Raw genomic sequence first — 20,833 nt, 5'->3', positions numbered from 1 at the left:
ATTATTTCTGCTATATAGGATTTGGTATTCCATACCATGCTATGAATAAGGTAAATTTGAAACTTCTAGTGTTTTACAATTAAGTAGAATATCGTCTGAAACAAAAGGGACTACTGTAGGAATTATAATAACTCTCTAAAGGCAAACTACCTTTATTTCTATTGAATGGTGGGAGCTTGAGGTTGGCCCTGGGGGGAATCATGGAGAGGAGGAGCAGGTGAGCCTGAATTTAGGCTACACTACTTGCTTTGAAACTACCAGGTATGAGTCTACTACTGCAAGTCGCCAGCTGTGTTAACAGCTGCAAAATACTGGCCAAAGCAGCAACATTCCCATCCCACCGCAGTCTCTGGCACAAGGCAGTTTTCTTTGGCTTTCTGCAGGGTTTCCAAGTTTGGCCCAGTGAACGTCTGCATTCCTGTCACTCTTCATAAATCAGAGGAAAATCACTGTATGAAACCTGGCCTGTCATGGTTTCCTGTGTACAAGGCTGGGCTGTTTTCCCTTGAAACAGTGGGAAAGCCTGTCACGAGCACTTGGGATTTTAGAAAAAGATTTTGCAGGTGCAAAATGAAGTGCTTACCGTAAAACCAGGAAACTCCAATGGCCTCCATTAGAACGGCAAACAATATCGAAGTCCCAGCTGCAAACGTGTCCAGGAGTGTCAGCACATAAATTCCACCCTGGCGATGGGGAGTTAAAAGATGTGACAAAACAAAAGTTACAGACAGAATCGGCTCGGTAGTTTAGTATCTCATTAACAGGATTCTGCTTTACTTGAAAGATTATCTTTAACCCAAGTGTTTGAATGTGGAGCTGACGCTGCACACCTGGGTTCTGGTTTGCATAGAAAATAGGGGAATAGGAGTTGCAACTCTTGAAGAGGCTTCCTCCTCTCACCGACGTTCTGTTTCCTCCTGGGAAACAGAAGCCTCAGCAGGTGATGAACGAGGGCTCTGGCACTCGGTGTGTGGTGGAAACCACACAAGCCCTTATCCCTGGGTTGGTTCCTAACACCAGTTATTCCGTGGCCAGTCAATCTGCGCTCTTAGGCTGATGTCTCCTTTCCCCAGAGCCTCTGTTTTCCAGAGTTCCTGCAGCGGGAGCAGTGGGATGTGGGGTGTCTGGTACCAGCCCAGCTTTGCCCTCTTCCCTTCCTTTGTTGAGGCATCAGCCAACCTCTGCTCAGTGGAGAGAGCAAACCAGCTCAGCTTCAGTTCGTGACTGAGAAATGCAAATGCATTTACTAAAGCCCTTTTTCACCCATACTTTTTTTAAAAAAAAAAAAACAAACACTGGAATTCGACTACTTTTGGCCTCATTTTACAATGTGGTATGCATTTGTAGAAATGACTGCTCATTTCATCTAGTTTGGGCCAACGAGGAATGGAAGACCGGAGTGTGTTTACTTGTTTCGAAATGAAACTGAATAATGTATTTCAGGACATTCTTTGCCAGATGTAAACAACTGAAATGTTCACAGTTGCAGTAGATTTTCATTAAAATCTTTTTTTACAACCAAACTGAGTCTGACTATGCCTGTTCAATAGAGGAGGAACAAAGGAATTATTTTTCAACTTTTTTACCAATGGTTTAAATAGCCTTTGCACTATTTAGCGCTCTAGATGTTTTTAATATCTGCAATCTATCAGTTTTCTTTTTTTCTTACTAAAAGATAGTTTTCTGAAACAGCTGTGCATATTTACAAAACTAGAGAGAACAGCATTAGGCCTTGTCTAGGTTTTTAATTCTGTGGGGACTTTTCCGGAAACTGAATGAACTTTGGTTGTTGTGTTAGGAAGATGATGTTGCTTATGGGATGACATTTGAGTCTGACCTCTTGTTTGTGTTCTACACCTGCTCTAAATGAATGCCTTTGCTATCAAACTTAGAAAAGTGAATGACAAATGTGGTTTCGTAAGAAACATGTTTTGAAAATACAGCCTTAACATTTCAGGGGACCAAATCAAACAGATTAATGTGATGGTATCACAAGGGGGTTTCTTTGTATTTTGTACACATTAGAAATGTTCTTTAGTTATGTGAAGCAATACATTTGGACAAGTCTGGGCATTTTTGTGCGTTCCAGCTGGTGGGGTGAACTTAAGTCTAAACAGGTGCCATTATTTGAAAACTAGAGCTAAGTTAATATCTTGAACTGCTTTATCTCACTCGAAGGTGGTGGAATTGCACCCATTGGCACCAGTTCAGGTTCTTAACCACCGAGTTCCTTTGGATCTTGTACTTCAGGAAATTTTATTCCAGCTGAAGTTTGAATAAAGAAGGAGCATGTTCAGTTCTCTCGGTAATAATGGAGATAGCATGGTGTTAAAAGATTGGTATTTTAGATGATAACATAAATTTTTAGTGTCTCAGATGTTTTCCACTTAGAGGAAACTAGACTATAAATATCAGGGTATTCTTTTAGTGTAAAGAGAGCTTTGGTGTTGATAAACTCACACCGCTTCTGTAATCTTAATAGACCTGGAAACCATTTCCAGGGAAGGAAAGAGGATTGGTGTCTCTATTACCTCAAGTTTCAGTTGTTTTCTGAGAAATTTGGCATCTTTTTTTACAGGGCTTCTTGATATTTGTCAAAAAAATTTGAAGTTCTCTTCAACATAGAACATAAGGCAAATCATTCAGATGATTGCAGCGATAAATACAGGTTACTAGATGTTCAGTGTAAGTTATCTATCTGTTTTTTATGGTTCTGAGTAAGAGATAGGATCTAGGTACAAGAAGAAACATTAAGAAACACACTGGGGAGAGGAGATGATTATTCTAAACTCCTTTTACAAGAAGTGAATGCTGCTTATTTGCTTCAAGATGAGAATAGGCAGGTGACTAAAGACCTGGTCACATGAAATCCTTAGTTCCTCACACAGGAATAAGCACACAACACAGCTCCATTTAATGTGATTTTAAAAAAACACTAACATACAAATGCAAACAAAACCAACAGTAGCACAGACACTTCTCAGGAACAGACTTGTAGGTTTGGTTGATAGCTAATAATCTTGGGCAAAAAAGCAGAGGAGCTTCATGTAGATAACACTAAAAGTAATGTTCTGACCATAAGTTATTTAAGAATTAAAATTTATAACGAAAGTAGTCACCTGAGCCCATTCATATTTCTATCTGACGGGGTTAACTGCATTTTTAAGGTAGCTTGTTGATGGAAACTTTTGTTGTACTTACATTGGTGATGCAAAAAAGGGCAAGTAGGAAAGTGCCAAAAGAAACACCAAATGTGAAGAGCTTTCTGTGTTGCTTCAGAATTTGGAAATCATCTGCCAAGCCGGTGATGACAGCCTCCATCCCACCCATCTGAGGAAAAGAAGGCAAGAGCTCTGGTTAAACACTGCTGACTGTTCTGAACACACACTGATGAATGTAAAGCAGCTTATATAATTAATTCCCAACCACTGTAGGATTTCTGACACTTCAGCTGTAAATCACTGGAATTCTGAGATATAATTTATTTTCTCATGGTAGAGAACTGAGTCAGGGAACTGGACATCAATGCCATGGTTGGTGGCTCGATAGCCATATCCTCTGTGGACCCTTTGCTGACTCACCAGGACAGTAAGTAGACAGTACTTTGGGAAAAATAATACACATTTTAGTATGCTTTGAGGAAAAAGCTGGCAGCTTAAGTAACCAAATTCCATAATAGGTTTCTAATATAAAGACAGACACACCAAGCACCCTGGACAAATGTATTGATCAAAGATTCAGTTTAGCCATTGATTAACCAAATCCAGTTTGACAGAAATCTGTACAGACCTGGAAGAATCACTACGCAGGAAGCTACATGTAATTTTTTTTTTTTGTTGACAACATGAAAGAATTTTACTTTGTCTTCTAGAAGTTAATGCTGAACATTGACCATTGTCTCACAATATAGGAAAGTTACTTTCCAAGTTTTTGTTGAAATTGTTAGGTTATGTAGGTTGTTACGAATTTTAATATCTTAATTTCTTTCCACCAATGAAAGCACCTTCCCCCGCCTTCGCCACCCCCTTCTCCCCAGGGAGAGGAAGAGCTCTCCCCTGTGCTATTTCTCATCTTGAAAGATCATGGCAAGGCCTGGACTGCTTGGTGCAATACAGTAGTTGGTTACCAGGTGCTGCCATAGCCTGTCTCCTTCCTGTAAGAATTTGATGTAAGAACTTCTCTGGTTGAAATCAGTAGCAGAGAATTCTCTCTAGAATTTGAATGATTCACATCTAGAGAAAAATTGATGGGGGCAGTGGACCCTTTTTTTTTTATTAAAGAAAGGTAACTAATATTCACAAGTAAAATGTCCCAAAACAGAGTGTAGGCTTGTATTTCCTAGTGTCTGGGTCATCAGGGAGTGTCCTACAGTTAAGAAGGGCTAGTATTTGATGTTCTCAGAAGTCGTTACCTTGTTGGCACTTAAATGGTCTTGGAGAAGTTGAAAATGGAGGCAACTTGGATTCTTTTCGCTAATACGTCGCGATTTATTCCCCTTGTTAATTCCTTATGTTGAGCTAGATACCTACTCCAAAAATATTTGCAAACATTTGTTCAATTTTCTATCCTTTTCATTGTTGCTTGCTTAAACTTGCAGGTCAGATTTCTCTTTCCTTAAACATTTTGACAGCTCCATTTTTGTACAGATGTCTGTATTTCTGTGCCAGTGCAGGTTTATATGCATGAGTAAAACTCATCATATAAAATTCTTCCTCTTTAGCTTTGGGGTTATTTGATGATTTTACTTTTTTGTGTTTTGTTTTTTTTTTTAAATTTACAAATTTTTAATTTTCCCATCAGGGATTTGATCAGTCAAATTTGGGGGGGGGAGTTGAGAAGACCACCATAAAACAGTACTTCATGACCTGTGTTTTCTTAGGTAAATGATGAAAAAACCTAAACAAAACATGAGCAAGCAGATCCCTCCTCTTTTAGAAAGAAGCAGCTAAACTTGGCCACAGTTCATCGGCTTGTACTATTTTAAACAGCTCCACAAGAAAAAGCTTTCTCCACTTGTAGGAAAAGTGTGTTCTGCAATCTAAAGCCATGTCTTTGTCACTCAAATGTTTCTTTACATTGCCTTAAATTTACTGCTGTTGCAAAGTTAACTGTATTGGATCTAAATGTTTTTGAGCGTGCATTTTCTTCTTAATTCTGCCCTGTTCCTACTGGTCATTAATGCCCTCCCACTGTGCTAAACCCTTGCTTTCCATCCTTCATGTCTGCTTACAGTTGGAAAACGGCCAAGCTGCAAACCCAGATATAATCTTGCCTCAAACTTTTGAATAAGGATCCCGATCTTGGTGTATATAGACAAACTTAATTGAACGTGAGCTGGAATCCAAAAATCCAAACACTTCGGAAACATTTGAATGAATTTGACCTTTACAGCTCAGACCTTGCTCCACAAGATCTCATTCAGCTGTCTGCCAATGATTATCAAAGCTTCCTGCTGCAACCTTATTTTTCTTAGTTTTGCTCTCCTCCGAGTCAGTTCATTCCTTCCCTTTCTTCTCCTTGAAAATGAATGAGTTTTTCTGAAGTTGTAAGCAATGGAAACACTGGTTTTTACCATTTCCAACAAGAAAATTCCTAGATCAGTTCTGCACATTTGGAACTTCAGAATAGACTTCTGTGCTTTAGAATAGTAAGAAACCCCTACCCTACTAAAAATGAGAAATGCTTGTTCATGGTTCACTATTCCTTAAAGACCCTGCTTGTTTTTCCCAGAAATTAATCAACCTTTAAGCTAAATATAGCAGGATATCTTGATGCCTGTTTGGTAAGAGCAAAGCCGTATACAGTTGTTAGGGGCCTTAGGATATTTTCTGGGCTGAAGTTTCTGTGATCCTGAATATCATGGTACACTAAAAGCCACATTATGAAAAGAGCAAATACACTCGTTAGACTAGACATTTTACAGTAAGATAGTAGTAAAATGAAAATTCTGGTGTGATTTTTAAATTGTGTCTAAATTTACAGGAAATTCTGTGTCATTGCATGTAGAAAAAAATCAGACTGCCTTCAGACATTGTTTATCTTGAGCAGATTAATGAATTTCAGCACATGTAAAAATCTCTTCTAGAAACCACTCAATGTCTTACTGTGGCTTGTGCTTTGCAAGTCGGGTTCCAAAACCTTATTACAGGTTCCTAGTAGTAATAGTTCATAGCAGTTGGGTGATACTTCAAATAGTAATAATTGTTTATGAATAGCCCCTCTGTAAAGTCATAAAAAAGCAGCTGTGAGTAATTATTTGCTGGCTTGTAAAAGACCTGATCTTTTCCTAAACCTCTTTAGTATTGTGAGCCTTTAAATATACTGCCAGGAGTAATACTATTGGTATGTTGGCTGTGACTGTGAAAACGGGTTCAGAGAATGCACAGAGTGTTTATTTGAAAAGTAATAAATCCCCTGTTTAAGATTGATACCTCTCCAGTTACAGAATATAAAAGAAATATATGAAAGCTGGAAGAAAAAAATACTCACAGAACTGTCAATGCCAAGAGTAAGGAGCATGATGAAGAATACCACGGCCCAAAATGTAGATCCTGAAAGAGTTGAAATTGCCTCTGGATACAGGATGAAAACTAAACCAGCTCCTGAAATAGAAAAGAAATAGATCAAAAAAAGTATTACTAAATGACTTTTCTTAGCTTCACGAAAGTGTTCATTTTAATAAATTCTGACCAAGTTGACTCTTAACACTAAATTCTGACTGAGTCTTGTCCACATCACACTCTGAGTAGCTGTTAAAACTTGCATTATACAAAAAATATATCAAAAAAACTTTAATAATGTATTAAAAAAATACTTGTCCCATTCTTTTACACTTCTAGTAATCTTATATGGGATTCACAGCCTTCCCAGCTATTTTTCAAGGATGTATTAGAGAAGGAACTGTGTGGATGTGGACTCCAGTGTTTCGCAGGAGAGCTCCTGGATGTGATGAGAGAGATGGGAACTGAAATGATGGGTGACCTGATACCAGTGAAAGGACTCCACAGCTAAGCCTATCAGAACCATCCAAACCAGTAACCCACTTTGGCAAGGTACCGTGGAGTGATAAATGCCTGCTCGTTGCACGGGCTGAACTTGCCAGGAGCGAGATGCTGGGAAACCTCAATTCAGTAGAGGTGAGATGAATCGATACCATTTAGAGTTCACTTCTCAGCAAGGCATGTGCTCACAGAGTTTTGGTTCCAAGTAATTTAATTCAGGTCACTTCCATGAGATTTTCAAATACTGATTTGAAACAAGTACAAACACATTTGCAAAGAAATGGTGGACAAAAAGTGATAAAACTAATATAGCATTAACTTCCTACCTTCAGTGGCTACATCCTCAATTTTAACTTTGTGCTCGTGAGCCATGTAGCCCAATATGGAGAAAATTGCGAATCCTGAGATAAAGCTTGTGACGCAGTTAATGGTACTAGTCAGCAAAGCATCCCTAATGAAGGAGAGAAGAACAGCCCAGTGAAAAAAAGCACTTGAAGAACTAGATGGGGATTGTCTTAGAGCGATAGAAAGTTTCTTGTGAAAATGCTAATTATGCAATTGTCTTGATGATCAAAACCTCTTATCAGCATACTGCGCTAGGAAAATATTTACGGAGAGAAGAACAGCCCAGTGAAAAAAAGCACTTGAAGAACTAGATGGGGATTGTCTTAGAGCGATAGAAAGTTTCTTGTGAAAATGCTAATTATGCAATTATCTTGATGATCAAAAGCTCTTATCAGCATACTGCGCTAGGAAACTATTTACTTTTTTTTAATGTTTACTATTTTGATTTTAAACTATTTTGATTTTAAACTGAGTTCTGTAAAAAAAAAACCCAACAAATCGGCAAAGCTATATTAAATGTTAAGGTATTAGAGTGATGTCATCATCCTAGCTGGGAGCTGAAGCACAGCAGGAGAGTGGCCTGAGTGGTCTTCTCAACCTTTTCATCAGTTCATGGGAGCAGGTATCCAGGAGTACTTTCAAACAACTCCAGCAGTGCATTTTTAGCAGACAGATTCAGACGGCACTGGATAACCATCCTTAATCTGTAAGGATGCTAATTAATCATCCTTAATCTGTAATGAGGTCCCTTCATCTAGGAAGTTGGCTAGGCTTTTCTCAAAATAAAACAGCTGTTGTTTATCAGATTGATATAATAGATAACCTAGTTTAAAGGTTACATATTATACAGTGAGCATCATACAGTAATGAATGTACAAAGTTGTGTTTTTAATCAATCTGCCATAGTATTATGATAGATATATGAGTTCTCCTGGGTATTAATAATTGTTATTACCAAACCTGGCCTGAAGATAAGTAGAACACACATCTTTAGATGTCTGTCTAATCTGCACAGTGTCTTGTATGTAATCTTTTGCTGCATATGACCTTTAGAACAGACGACATGGTTCTATGAACATCAGTAATCCCAAACAGTGCTTTAATGAGCAGAAAGTAAATACGATTTCCATTCATCAGTTACACGACCCAAACCCATAGGTGCCATACACCAAACTTTATCCTCTTCCTTACATTTCTTTAGTTTGATAACATTGACGAATTTATGTCCTGCATTTCTTATAATGTTTTCTTGGGGGAAAGCTGCAGGATCAAGAGAGACAAGATTGGACCCATAAACTCAAATTCTTTTCAGTCATTAAAGAAGAAAATTGCTAGGTATTTGTCACTGATAAGATGGCAAGAGTATTTCTTGTTTCCCACAACTCTCAAACATTCTTATGCAAGTGACTAATGCTTCTTTTTGCTTAGTCAATGACTGGATTATGTGATGCTTATCTCCTTACGAACTGAGCTGAGCTAGCTCTCAGTCTTTTGCATGTAAAACCAGATCATAGTTTCAGTACAGATTCTCATATTTTCTGGCCCTGATTTTCAGTATTGTTACCCTGCGTGACGTTACTGACACTGTTCCTCCCATGGAAGGTGTGTTGAAGTGTAGATGGGACAGTACAGTGCTGGGTCAGGGCCTTTATTTGGGAACAGCACTATTTTCAATGTCTTCTGTTTCAAGACGGCCTTTTGAACAAAATATGTCAGCACATTATGGAGTTATTTGACCAAAGAAAAGGATATTTGTAAGCATTGGAAATGCTACTGAATTGAAGCTTGATTTTATGGTGAGAACTAAACCACAGTGTTTAATGAAACTACAGATTATTCCTACAGGGAGGACAAGGCTTGTGAAGCGACTTTGAACAAATAAAGTAAACTAGCAGCTAAATAATACAATTTTGCATATAGTTTCTGGTGTTTTCTTAGTTTTAAGTGGATTTTTTCCATTTCAGAGCAAGATCAGAATACAGAAGCAAAACAATGCTGCTATGAGATTAATGCAAAATTATTTGCAGAAGATGATAAATGTTATTTTGGAAGACTGCTATGGCTAGTGTTCTAACTGAAGGCTTCTCAAACCTGGTAATATTACCTACTGCAAATAATCAGCTGACAAACTAAAGCCACTCTGGGTTAAGCACAATCTTCCACTGACTTCAGAGAGCTATTCCACAATTTCAGCTTTTAGTCTGTTTAAGGCACTTCAAATCTATGTATTTTCTTGTACCTTTTCACTTTAACGTTTTTGCCATCCTTCAGTTCACAATGTATTTATAATACATACATGTAATTTCTGAATTTGTATTTCATGGGAAATTTGAAAGTGATGTTTGTTTTCATTCCAAAATGGAATGTTAATAAAAATTCTAAATGTTGGAAGTTCTCAGAAAGTGCAGAGGAGTTCTGGTTGAATTTCCATGGTGGCGATTCAGCAAAACACTTACAAACTGACTTGATTTAAAGTGCATATCCTAAATTAGAGCTCAACATAAAATATCAGAAATACAATCCCAAAGCACAGAAACACTTCTGGAAACTGGAATCCTTCTGCTTTTAGTTTCTGGACCAATAAGATTTCATCCTCTGTTCACTGTTGCTCTTAATGGTACTTTTGAAAGGCAAATACAAGCACAGTTTACACAGCTGTCTAAAGTCCAAATCTAATCCCATTCTGTTTTGCTGTATAGCAGGTATCTTGGCAGGTTCCTGTTGCTAAAATTTCAGTAAGGAAGTCAGTGTTTCAAGACTTGGGTCGGTTGCTACGTCCACACAAGACTGACCATCATTAATAAATGACTGAAGACAATATGATAGCTTAGTACTTAGCCCTGCTGCAGTTATACAGTGCCATTCTGAAGCAGTAATGAAAGAATAGGCTGTCTTACCTGTAACAGTTGTTGTCAAACTTATTGTAACTGGCAAACGCAATTAAAACACCAAACCCGGCTCCTAAGGAGTAAAATATCTGAGTAGCTGCATCAATCCATACCTGCATAATGACACCAACATTGTCTGCGTCAGCTCACTCCAAAAGACACATCAGGGAAATGCAAGAGTGTATAAGAAAACTGGTTTTTGAAAAACGATCAGCGTTCACGTTTATGGGAGAGTTAGTGCTTCTCAGCCCCCAGGAGATGCCACATGGAGCAGAGTCATGGTCTGGGACGGCTTAACCCAAAATGGTAAGGGCTGAAGCTGGGGGGAAGTGCTCAGCTGCAGGCACCCTGCTACCGCCCTGGGTGTGCAGCTTGGGTTAGACCGCTGAGCTCCTGCTGAGGAACGAAACCATGACATGATTTTTCTCCTGGGTGACACAAATACACTTTCAATAGTTCTTGTTCCAAGTTAGTTTGGAATGTACAACCAGAAAACTAAAAATAGTTAATGGGTTACAGTTACAGGACATTTTCTTTCCCACAAGAGAGCTTTCTTCACAGGACTGTTAGCACACTTAATACAATGCTTTCTTGTTTCAGAAGCTGAAGCACAAGTGACATGCTGTGAACAGAGCCATGCAGGTTAGCTGTCGCCTTTCCCACTTAGTTGGAGATGGAGTTATTCCTGCCATAGTCACTAAATTTCAGTTTAGATGCAGCTTGGTCATTTTAAGAATTGTCCACCAGGGAATACATGTTTTTAATGCTCTAATGTTTTCTAAAGTGACCCTGGAGCCCAACATCCACTCAAGATGTGCAGACTGCATTCAGGAGCAATATCACAGCACTGGTCTCCTGAATCAGAAGGTTTCACTTATTCAGTTGTTACACAGAAATATTTAAACAAGCATCTTCCACAGGAATAATGGAGTGAATAAAACTCAACATTTTTCAGTTTCTCTTCACTGTTTGTTTGAATCGGCCAAGTGCTCAAGACTACAAAAAGCACTGGATTTCATCTCTACCAATCGGCCAAGTGCTCAAGACTACAAAAAGCGCTGGATTTCATCTCTACAGAATCAGATCCAATGTGTCTATTCAGATTTAGTTTTCTGACAGACCTAGGCAGCTTCTGAGCTCCATCTGCATTGGGATCTTAATGCTAAGCTTTCACATTTGGCCCAGGAGAAAGAGAGCAAGCGCCTTATCCCATCCCAACATGATATATGAACGCATCGACACTAGTGATCTATCTCTTTCACAACTTAGATACTTTCAACTACTGCCTGCTGAAGACTCTGAACCATTAATTGAACTCTGGATTTGTATAGAAACTTAATGTTATGAACTGTTGAGAGTTAAGTACTTGAAAGATAGTAAGAGCAGCAAGGTATGATGCGTTTATCACAAACCAGTGGATGGGTGGGTATGATTTTTCCCAAATTTCAGTTCGTATAGGGCTTTTAGATGTCATGGTTTTCTTTTACTGAATAGCAAAACAATCCTGTAAAATTAATTCCTTGCTCGTTCCTTTTATATATCTCATTATTTCTTAGTGCTCTATTTCTACACAAAGTTTGAGATCAAATAGAGTTGTACTCTCTGAGGAGTGTTTATGTGGGTAAGAGTGCAGAGGGAGGGATGCAAAGCCTCCTATAATTATTCTAGTTTTTTAAAACTTCTCACAACTTGTGTTGTTAATGAAGTTCCTGACATTTTTTTTTTTAAAAGTTTTGCTAAAACTATAACTAAATGTACAGGCTGCCACCACAAGGCACTTGTTTTTAGCAGTTTTCAAGCTCTTTTGTGTCTTGCCAGTGGAGCGGTACTCATGATACTTCCCCTTTCGTACAATTCAATAACTGTTAAGCATCTGCTTAAGTTCTATTGATTCAAATAAGAGGTTAGCACCTGCTGCCTGCCAAAGGAGTTCTGCATATGCTTAAGTATCTGTTGAGTAAGAATTTTGGCTCATAGTAGCTGATTAGGAAACAAATTGAGAAGATCAAGGTGAAAGGAAAAAAAGAGCAGAAACCAGAAATTCCTTTAGAACTAAGATTAAATGCAAAACATTCCCTTTGTTATAACAAAGCAGAACATGAAATAGAGGGTGGGGCTGGTTCTTCTGCAGTTCTCTGTTCACTTCAGCTGAATGGCTTCTGATTGATGCACAGTATAATATACTTTTATGGTAGGATATTTTTTTTATATGCATTAAAAATGAAAAAAAAATATTTTATAGGATGCAGTCATCAATATTTCCAGCTTTCTTCATGGTTGTTTATGCTCTTATAACTTTTGAGCTTATTCTTTCTTTTGTACATGGATTTAAAGAATTACTGTGCTGTGTGGAGAGGAAACACTGGGTGCACCCCCAGATTTTATAATCTTCAAGAAACTTGTTAAGGTGTGTTAAAGCACGAGCGTCTCCTCATGTCTGATTTAACTCTGTGTTTAATGCAGATTCCTTTGCCAGAACAGAAATGTAGCTGCTGTTTTGCACAGATTTTTAATATATCCATTTGTGCAGTGGAGATAAGCATCATGGCTTTGTAGCTCATGGACTTTCAGCAGGGAACATAGGCATTGGTCTAGTTAAGAGGTTCTCAGGTGAATATCTTTCTCTCCTTTTTATAAAGATACCCTTTGTGGATTCAATATGCCTGAAAATGAGGTGTCTGGGGGCTTGCTCAGGGCTGTGCAGTATGTGGGCCGATAAAATGAGGCAGACCTTGACACGAATCAAGATGCTCTAAGGTCTTTTAGAAGAGCATTGGCAGAGCACTCTGTAGGTCATTACTGTTTGTGACTTACAGTGTTTCTCTGTTAGATTCTTCATTTGGGAGAATAAAAAAATAAATCTGAAAGATTCAGGGATGCATTGACATAGAACTGAAGCCGGAGTCTATTCTTCAGAGCCTGAGGACAAAGATTAAGCACAGAAGTCCATTGCAGCAGCGGGTATCCCAGTCTCCAAGCAGAAGAAAGGCTGACATGACAAAGCAGTTTGTGAAACTTCTCCTTATAAATGATCTTTAACCTCTTATTATTCTAGAGCAACTTTTTTTGTTGTTGTCTGAAAAATTTAGTCTTCAAAACAATTAACTTCAGGGTCATCCAAACAGCAGCTGCAAAAATATTAAGCCAAGAAAGAGCAGTGCACAGAATATCCTTCTAAAAGCAGAAGGCAGCTATGATTATGGAGGCCCAGATCCTGACCTGATGCAAGCTGGCACAGCCCCAGAGACATGGAGTTGACCTTAGGACGGTTTTTGTTTTTCCAAACAGCACTTAAAATATATAAGAAAAGTATAAGCACCTCCTTTGTTCATCCTTGCATTTTTGTATTTATGTATACGTATAAACATGAACTACTGAGGTGGCTACTGCCTTGGTGACAAAGGTGGCTGAAAGTCATGTATTTGAAGCTCAGTTTCGCTATTCTGAAATGGAGTGAGATAGTTTGGATTCTGGTGGTAACTTCTGTTGTTGAAGAAATGCCATATTCCAAATTTAGTATTAGAAAACCAAGGAAGTATTGTTTTGCTAGGAGTGTATGTACATCAGTATGCTAACACTCGAGGTCTTTGTTTGCCTTCTTAATTCAGGAAAAATCAAGACAGGAAATGTACAAACTGCTAACATCTCTGAAAGCTGCAAATTTTCAAGACAGTTTATTACCTTCTACTAGAACTATGTCCTCACTTTTGAGTTTTGTAAGTGTTCGAATGGCCTTGTGGCCCATCCACAAAGATACCACTGTCTTATAAATGATTCATGATGTTTTTAGTATAGCATAGTGGTAAGATCTATCTGTAGTCACCAGATCATTGTTCTTCATAGAGCTGAAATCCTGGCCATTTAATGAGTTAGTGACTGTACTTGTAGATCTTGCTTTACAATGAATGAAGTAATAATAAGTTCTAAGATACTCCACAAATTGAGTTGGTTTGTATATATTTAATGAGAACGTCTTGCAAAGTGGTTAAATGATACAGGCAAATGCACACTACATTCAATAGTAAGATAAGAACATCATACTATTGAAAATCTCATTTATTTGAAGGACACAGTTAGATGAGTTCCTCCTGACTTCATATATTTAGCAAGGTTTTCATAGGCTGGGATTTTTGTTTACCAGGTTAATGTTTAACCTAGCGATTCAACAGGCAAAATTTTCTTCTTGAGGGAATTCTTAGCATTTTGAGAACTAAATTTTTGCACGACTCCTTTTTAATGTATAGAGGATACTGCAGTTTACAGGGTGCACAGTCAAAGCATGGGCTTTTAAGAGACTGCCACATCTGAATCTGCTCTCGTGCAGGTTTTTTTTTGTGTGGTAAGAACTCTTTGGGCTCAGGCTGAGATAGTCCTGTTATGGAGACTGGTGGAAAGTTAAGACTATCATTGGGACAGTGGACTAGGGCTTATGCAAAAGCACAAGTGTGGCTATATAATTTCAGAAATGAACTCTAGTATTTTCAATCTAATAATAACAGAGGAATGAGAGCAGAAGAGTACACTTACGGTGGCTTCTTTTAATCTTCTGAAATCTATGTGCAGGTATGCATTTATTCCATTGTATGCGCCAGGCAGGGTTATTCCATGTATTAACAAGACAAATAATACAACGTAAGGCAAAGTGGCTGTTATCCAAACAACCTGCAGACAACAGAGATCCCAAAGGTTAATCAACCGTTATGGAAGATTGAAGAATGTGTGAAAAAATACAGCAGGCACTTTCTTGGGTTTGTCCATTCAGTTTGGTGGAGAAGCTGGTGTCTCATAGGGAAATGCTGCTATCTACCATGAGTCTTTACATATGCATGTTTACAGAGAGCAGTAGGAGACAGTTTTAACAAACAAGACTCGGGGTGCTTATACATTCCAGTGTGTGTGAGGCTGCTGATTAGCTGTACACTTGTTTACTGAACAAGTGCAGTCGTTGCCTGATCTTAGGTGATGCTTTTATGAAAGTGTACAAAAAGCCCTCAGATGTATCCAACCCTAGAATTTCTGTTGAAGTGTTTTCTAAGGAATATCAAATTAGTTTCATCAGATATTTCTCTTATCATGGCATTTTATGTAATAAAACCAAAACATCTTCTACCATTGAAACGTTAGTACAATTGGTTAAGGATAGGAGGCACACTTAAGACAATTCAAAGTCTTTCAAAATATTTTCTTGACAAGACCACTAATGGTGAATTGAAAATAATATGCTAATAAAATTTCCAGTTGGAACATCACACAAGCAAAACTTGTAAATAAATGTTCAATCTGGATTGTGTATTTCCACTGTACATATAAATGAAGGCCTCTCACATGGTTTGGTCCCCAGGGATCACTCAGAAGCAGTGAGTTTAGTTTCTTGCTTTCTAAAATTAGGAGAATTCTTAAAGGAGGCAAAGAAAGTAGTTGAGATAGAAGGATAATATTAGCTCTACCTTTCCTGAAGTCTTCACGCCTTTCCACAGACTAAAGAAAAGAATGATTACCACCACCAAGAGGCAGAGGGAAAGTTGCCAGCGAGGCAAGCCAAGGTCATGGATTCCACGGCTTTCATGCAGGTGCAGAACTCCTCGCCTACATACCAGATACACACAAACAAAGCCAAGTCACTGGGGGAAAAAAGGTTTTGCAAATCTCATCCTGTGGGCAGCAGAAATGGATGCTGCACTGCAGTAGCTGCCCTACCGATATCACTGGCAGTTAGTGAAATCTGTTTTGTGAAGCTGTGTAGTGTGCTTCTTCCCACCATGCCTTTATGTTCTCACTGGCCCATCAGTGTCTGTTCAGCACCACACTGCAGTAATCATAGCACTCGCTTCTCTCCTTCACTGGAAGTGTTTGAGGATTTTGGAAGTGTCATTCATTGATTCTTGCTTGAATACTGAACAGATGCCCAGAGAATTTCCATCCTTACAGATTTTAAAACTCAGCCAGTAAAGGCCTCCAGCACCCTGATTTACTTCTCAAGTTAGTCTTGCTTTGAGTAAGGAGTTGTATTAGATGACCTTCAGAGACCTCTTTCAGCCTAAATTATTTTGTGATTCTAAATAAGCAAACAGGTGGCTCCCTGCAACTTGGCCAGTTTCAAAGTTACTTTCAGTATCTTCTTGAATAGTCTATTGTGAGGCTGCAAAAAGGTAACAGTTGGTAAATTTAAATTGGATATAGCACTTTGTGTTGTTCACTGAGATAGTGGAGTGATAACAGAGGAAATTCTGTTGCTTACCAGGGCAGGCTAATTCTTTTGAGATGTTCACAGTGAAATGGGCTGAAGTGTAGAGAAGAGCGTTTGTCCCTATGACTGGTGGTATCTACAGTTAGAGCTGTCGAAACACATTTTGTGCAATAGGCACAGGGATATGGGAGAGATTTTAGTGGATCTCCCTTGCTTTAGCTCAGTTCTATGCTATTTAAGTGTCTCTTGCTGCTTTTTCAAACCTGTATATGCAGAAATATTTTGCTTTACTGAAAGCTGTATTTGCAAAGGGGAATGGGATTGCGGCTGGAGCCCTGCACTAGAGGAGAATTGCAGAGCTAACTCCTGGGTCTGATACAGATCTACAGGATGCTGGCCCAGGGATTCAATTTCTTAGTGTTTTAGTTACCATCCAGCTGAAATGGTCATGACCTTCCTTGTCTATCACCTTTTATTTGCTATGCACCGCTTGGATAAAACAGAAAGTTGATCTCTTTTGGCTTCTCTTAGCACTGTGATAGTCAACAAACAAATCAAATCGAAGAAGCCCCTTTCACTGGAGGAGCTTGACATGTTTTATGAAGATAATTACATTTTAGAGAAGCTGAAGCACTGAGTGATCTGCCCTGCGTGACTGCAGACGTGCAGAAACTAAAGCCTGAGGAGCATAATTCCAGCCTTATTGGCTGTCTGCATATGATCTCTTACTAGATAGAGGGTGCTTCAGAATTAACTTACACCCTTGTCTTACCAAGTCAGAGATGAGTGAGATAGTTGAATAAGTTCCACTATAGAGCAAACCTGTGTCAACTTAAATGGGGACAACTGAAAAATGTCTCTGTACTACTTAAACTGCAGAAACATGCTGGGAAAATTAAGGCCCATTAGAACGATCCATCTAGTAATATGAGAGTTGCATACAATTCCCTTCTGATCCCTGAAGCATCAAGATAAGATCAGTTAAGAGTGGTAACAGTTCTGCTTCTGTAGTTTCTCATGTTTAATAACAAATGCTGTATTTTTAAACTTGTTTCAATGCTTTATCCCAGGTTGGATAAAAGATACTTGTAGAAAACATCCTCCTAAATTAAGCAGCTGATCTATTTCAGTTGCATTGTAAGGCTAATAACAAGCGAAGCATTAAAAGGGTAGTGACCATGTGTTTGTGGCGTATATTCAAGAACGTTCCTATTTAGAAAGTATGAAGTGAGTATTAACTCTTATTATATAACAATATAGCTGTTACTCATGGAAACAGTCAAACCTAGAGGCAGACTTCTTGATATCTCATCTGAAAACCCATTGTATTTATTTAAATGTGAATAAATAGGTAGTTCTCATTCAACTTTTGCTTAGAGTGTGAATGAAAACTTGTATTTCTGCTAATGAGATACAATTTGCCAGAGGATCCACAGGTGGAAGAGAATCCTGGGCAGGAATTCCTGATTCCATTCTAAACTTACCAGCTTGGGCAGTGAAAAGTGTAGCTGGGAAAAGCTTTGATGGCTCCTGATCAGAACATTTGTCCAAGATGTTGGGAGGGTTTTGGCAATCTGTGTTACACTCTCGCTATCAGAGCTGGATGTTGGAAAGAAAGTTGTTTGGATTATGATGTGTAGATGTCTACTCAGAAAAACTGAATTGGAATTTGCATTCTTTGTGCCCATTTAATTTTTATTCTTCTTGCCCAAATTTTTTCTGGATTTGTAAAGAAGCCTGCTTCCTTGTGTGTTTGCTTTCCAAGAAGCAGCTTGCAATGTGTCTTACTGCTTGGAACATGTGCCAGAACTGCCATTTCAAATGTGGAATTCCCAGGATTTTCAGGAGAATCTCCATTCCAAGAGTTCTGCTCCCTTAATCAGAGTAAGGGATCATAAAATAGGAAGAGCAAAATACTTTTGCAACCAGTCAAAACAGCTGTGTAACTGGGCTAAGCAAGGAAATCTTCCTAGACAGCTGCTGTTTCTGAGCTATAATTCTAATGGGTTTTGTTTCCGTTTCCTTTTTTCTTTTTTTTTGTTGTTGTTGTTTTTTTCTTTCTGACCTCCGAAGGTAAGTCACAGAAGCTTTCCAAAAGCTTGCTCTTTTTGAGGATTGCTAGGAATTCCTGAATGTTTACCTACTAGCAGCTACGCTTCTGTTCCAGCAGCACCATAAAGTATAAAAGATCTAGTGCTAAACTGATTTAGGGTAAAATGTGCTGATATCTGAAGAGATGGAGGAAAGAAGCAGCAGCCAAAGCAATATATTGACTAGACCTTCTTGGCTTGAAGGATATAGCTTTGTAATATTCTTTGGAAAAAGAGACATTTCTTGGAGGAGGCCAAAATTGAAAAGAACTCTGCAGTCACTGTGTTCATCCAAGCTAGCATACATGAGTGATGCTACAGAAAATCCAGTTAGCTCAATTATGCCATGATTATTCTTATCTCACAACAAGGAGTACTTATTTCAGGAGCACCTGAGGCTGTTTTTAGCCCATTTCTGTTGAGGCAGGTTGAGTAATAAATCCCTGACTGGCTCCTTTAGATTATATTCAGTCACTTCCCTTATACTGGTCACAAAAAGGAAAAAGTGAAGTAAGAAATACTGCAAGATTCCCCATTCAAGAAGCTCTGAGGTCAAAACACCTGAATTTTCAGCCTTTTGATAGTACAGCAGAATAATGCAATGTGGCCAACGTCCAATCCTGAATTGTGGTTTCCTTCACTTGCTGCAGGATTGTCCCATTTCTCAATACTACAAGGACATGTACAAGTCATGAATAAAATGGCATAAACTGATCTCTCTTAAATCCCTAAGCCAGGGAACTGTGTCCAGTTCTGGGCTCCCCAGTTCAAGGAGAACAGGGAACTGTTGGAGAGGGTGCAGCAAGGCCTACGAAGATGATAGGGGGACTAGAACATCCCTCTTACGAGGAAAGGCTGAGGGACTTGGGTCTGTTTAGTCTGGAGAAGAGAAGGCTGAGGGGGGATCTGATCAACACCTATAAATACTTAAAGGGTGGGTGTCAAGAGGACGGAGTCAGTCTTTTTTCAGTGATGCCCAGGGACAGGACAAGAGGAAACGGGCACAAACTTGAACAGAAGAAGTTCCACCTAAACCTGAGGAGGAACTTCTTTCCTGTGAGGGTGGCAGAGCCCTGGCAGAGGCTGCCCAGGGAGGGGGTGGAGTCTCCTTCTCTGGAGACATTCAAACCCCGCCTGAACACGTTCCTGTGGGACCTGCTCTGGGGGGACCTGCTCTGGCCCAGGTGGACTCCAGGAGTCCCTTCCAACCCCATATTATTCTGTGATAGAGATATTTGCCTAATTCTGCTAACAAAATAAACTCTCATAATTTGCAAGTCTCAGTCAAAGAGAAAGGAAAATATCAGATGCAGTAAGACAACTAGAATTAGTATTTTGCCTGCAGGTTGTTGTTATTAAGAACAGAATGAAAGTAGATGAGAAATACGTGCAAAAAGGAGAAGAAAATGTTATAAGCGAAAGATTGAGAATAAACATTAACAGATGGAGCTGACAGAAAGTAGAACAGGGACCTATTATATTTTGCTGGGCAAAATACAAGAGGAGCTAATGAATTGTTTAAGCTCTCTGATATTCTAGTCAGACCTCTAGCAATATTTAGTTAGTACAGCACCAAGAATCAAAGAAAATGCATTAGAGATAACAAATTAACTGGCTTTTAATGAGGGATTGGTGCAAAGGAGCCTGATTTATGCTAAGACTGTATTCCATGTAAGGAAGTATAAATTATATTTGCAATGAATTTGAGACTATACATCTCTGCAAATATGGGTCCCAAGGGTTTTTCTGCCTATCTGCACGAGCAGCAGGAATGTGAAGAGGTTTCAGATTGAAGCCGCATTCAGACATTCTGGTTTTGCTCTCTGGGAAATTTCTTTTGGTCCTCTCCTTCCCCATGCTCTCTGCTGGGAAGACTCCCCTGGTCACCTACTCACTCTGGCACCAATTCTGGCCTTACTTCCACACTGCATTCACATAAAGGGAAATAGTTCAGCTCTGTTGAAATCAGTTCGTTTGCTGGTACCACTGCCTTCTGTTCTGTCTTTGTGTGGCACTTGGGTCCCCTTTAATTTGATGTCAGATCATGAAGAGACAACAGGAAGCCCAGCTGCTTGGTATTGACACATAAATCCTACTAAAGACAAATTATTATGGAGGAGGTGGGCAGCTGCTTGGTGGGACTCACTAAGTTATGGCTCCTGTCATAGTTCTAATAATAGGTAATGTTGGAAGCAATAAATTCTTCTCTGTGTCTTAGTGTTCCCATCTATAAAATAACAATTATTATAAACCATTGCTTTGTCTCCACTCTGAGCAATTCAGAACATACTCTTTATGGAAGTGGTGAGTATTTGAGTATAA

The 20,833-nt window shown here is 38.9% G+C and overlaps 1 protein-coding gene across 1 annotated transcript in view; it reads right to left on the bottom strand.

Moving 5' to 3' along the window:
- SLC6A2 (solute carrier family 6 (neurotransmitter transporter), member 2) overlaps window positions 1–20,833 on the bottom strand; it is a 60,921-nt gene that overhangs the window by 19,112 nt on the left and 20,976 nt on the right. Inside the window, exons 4-10 of the mRNA XM_014942168.1 lie at window positions 15,682–15,820; window positions 14,762–14,896; window positions 10,244–10,347; window positions 7,328–7,452; window positions 6,490–6,602; window positions 3,202–3,330; window positions 584–683 (exon numbers count right to left, since the gene is read on the bottom strand). Coding sequence (XP_014797654.1) covers window positions 584–683; window positions 3,202–3,330; window positions 6,490–6,602; window positions 7,328–7,452; window positions 10,244–10,347; window positions 14,762–14,896; window positions 15,682–15,820 — 845 coding nt within the window. The remainder of the gene's footprint in view (window positions 1–583; window positions 684–3,201; window positions 3,331–6,489; window positions 6,603–7,327; window positions 7,453–10,243; window positions 10,348–14,761; window positions 14,897–15,681; window positions 15,821–20,833) is intronic.

Source organism: Calidris pugnax, unplaced genomic scaffold (genome assembly GCF_001431845.1).
Source record: "Calidris pugnax isolate Ruff unplaced genomic scaffold, ASM143184v1 scaffold28, whole genome shotgun sequence".
Lineage (NCBI taxonomy): Eukaryota > Metazoa > Chordata > Aves > Charadriiformes > Scolopacidae > Calidris > Calidris pugnax.
This window is presented reverse-complemented; position numbering and strand designations above follow the sequence as displayed.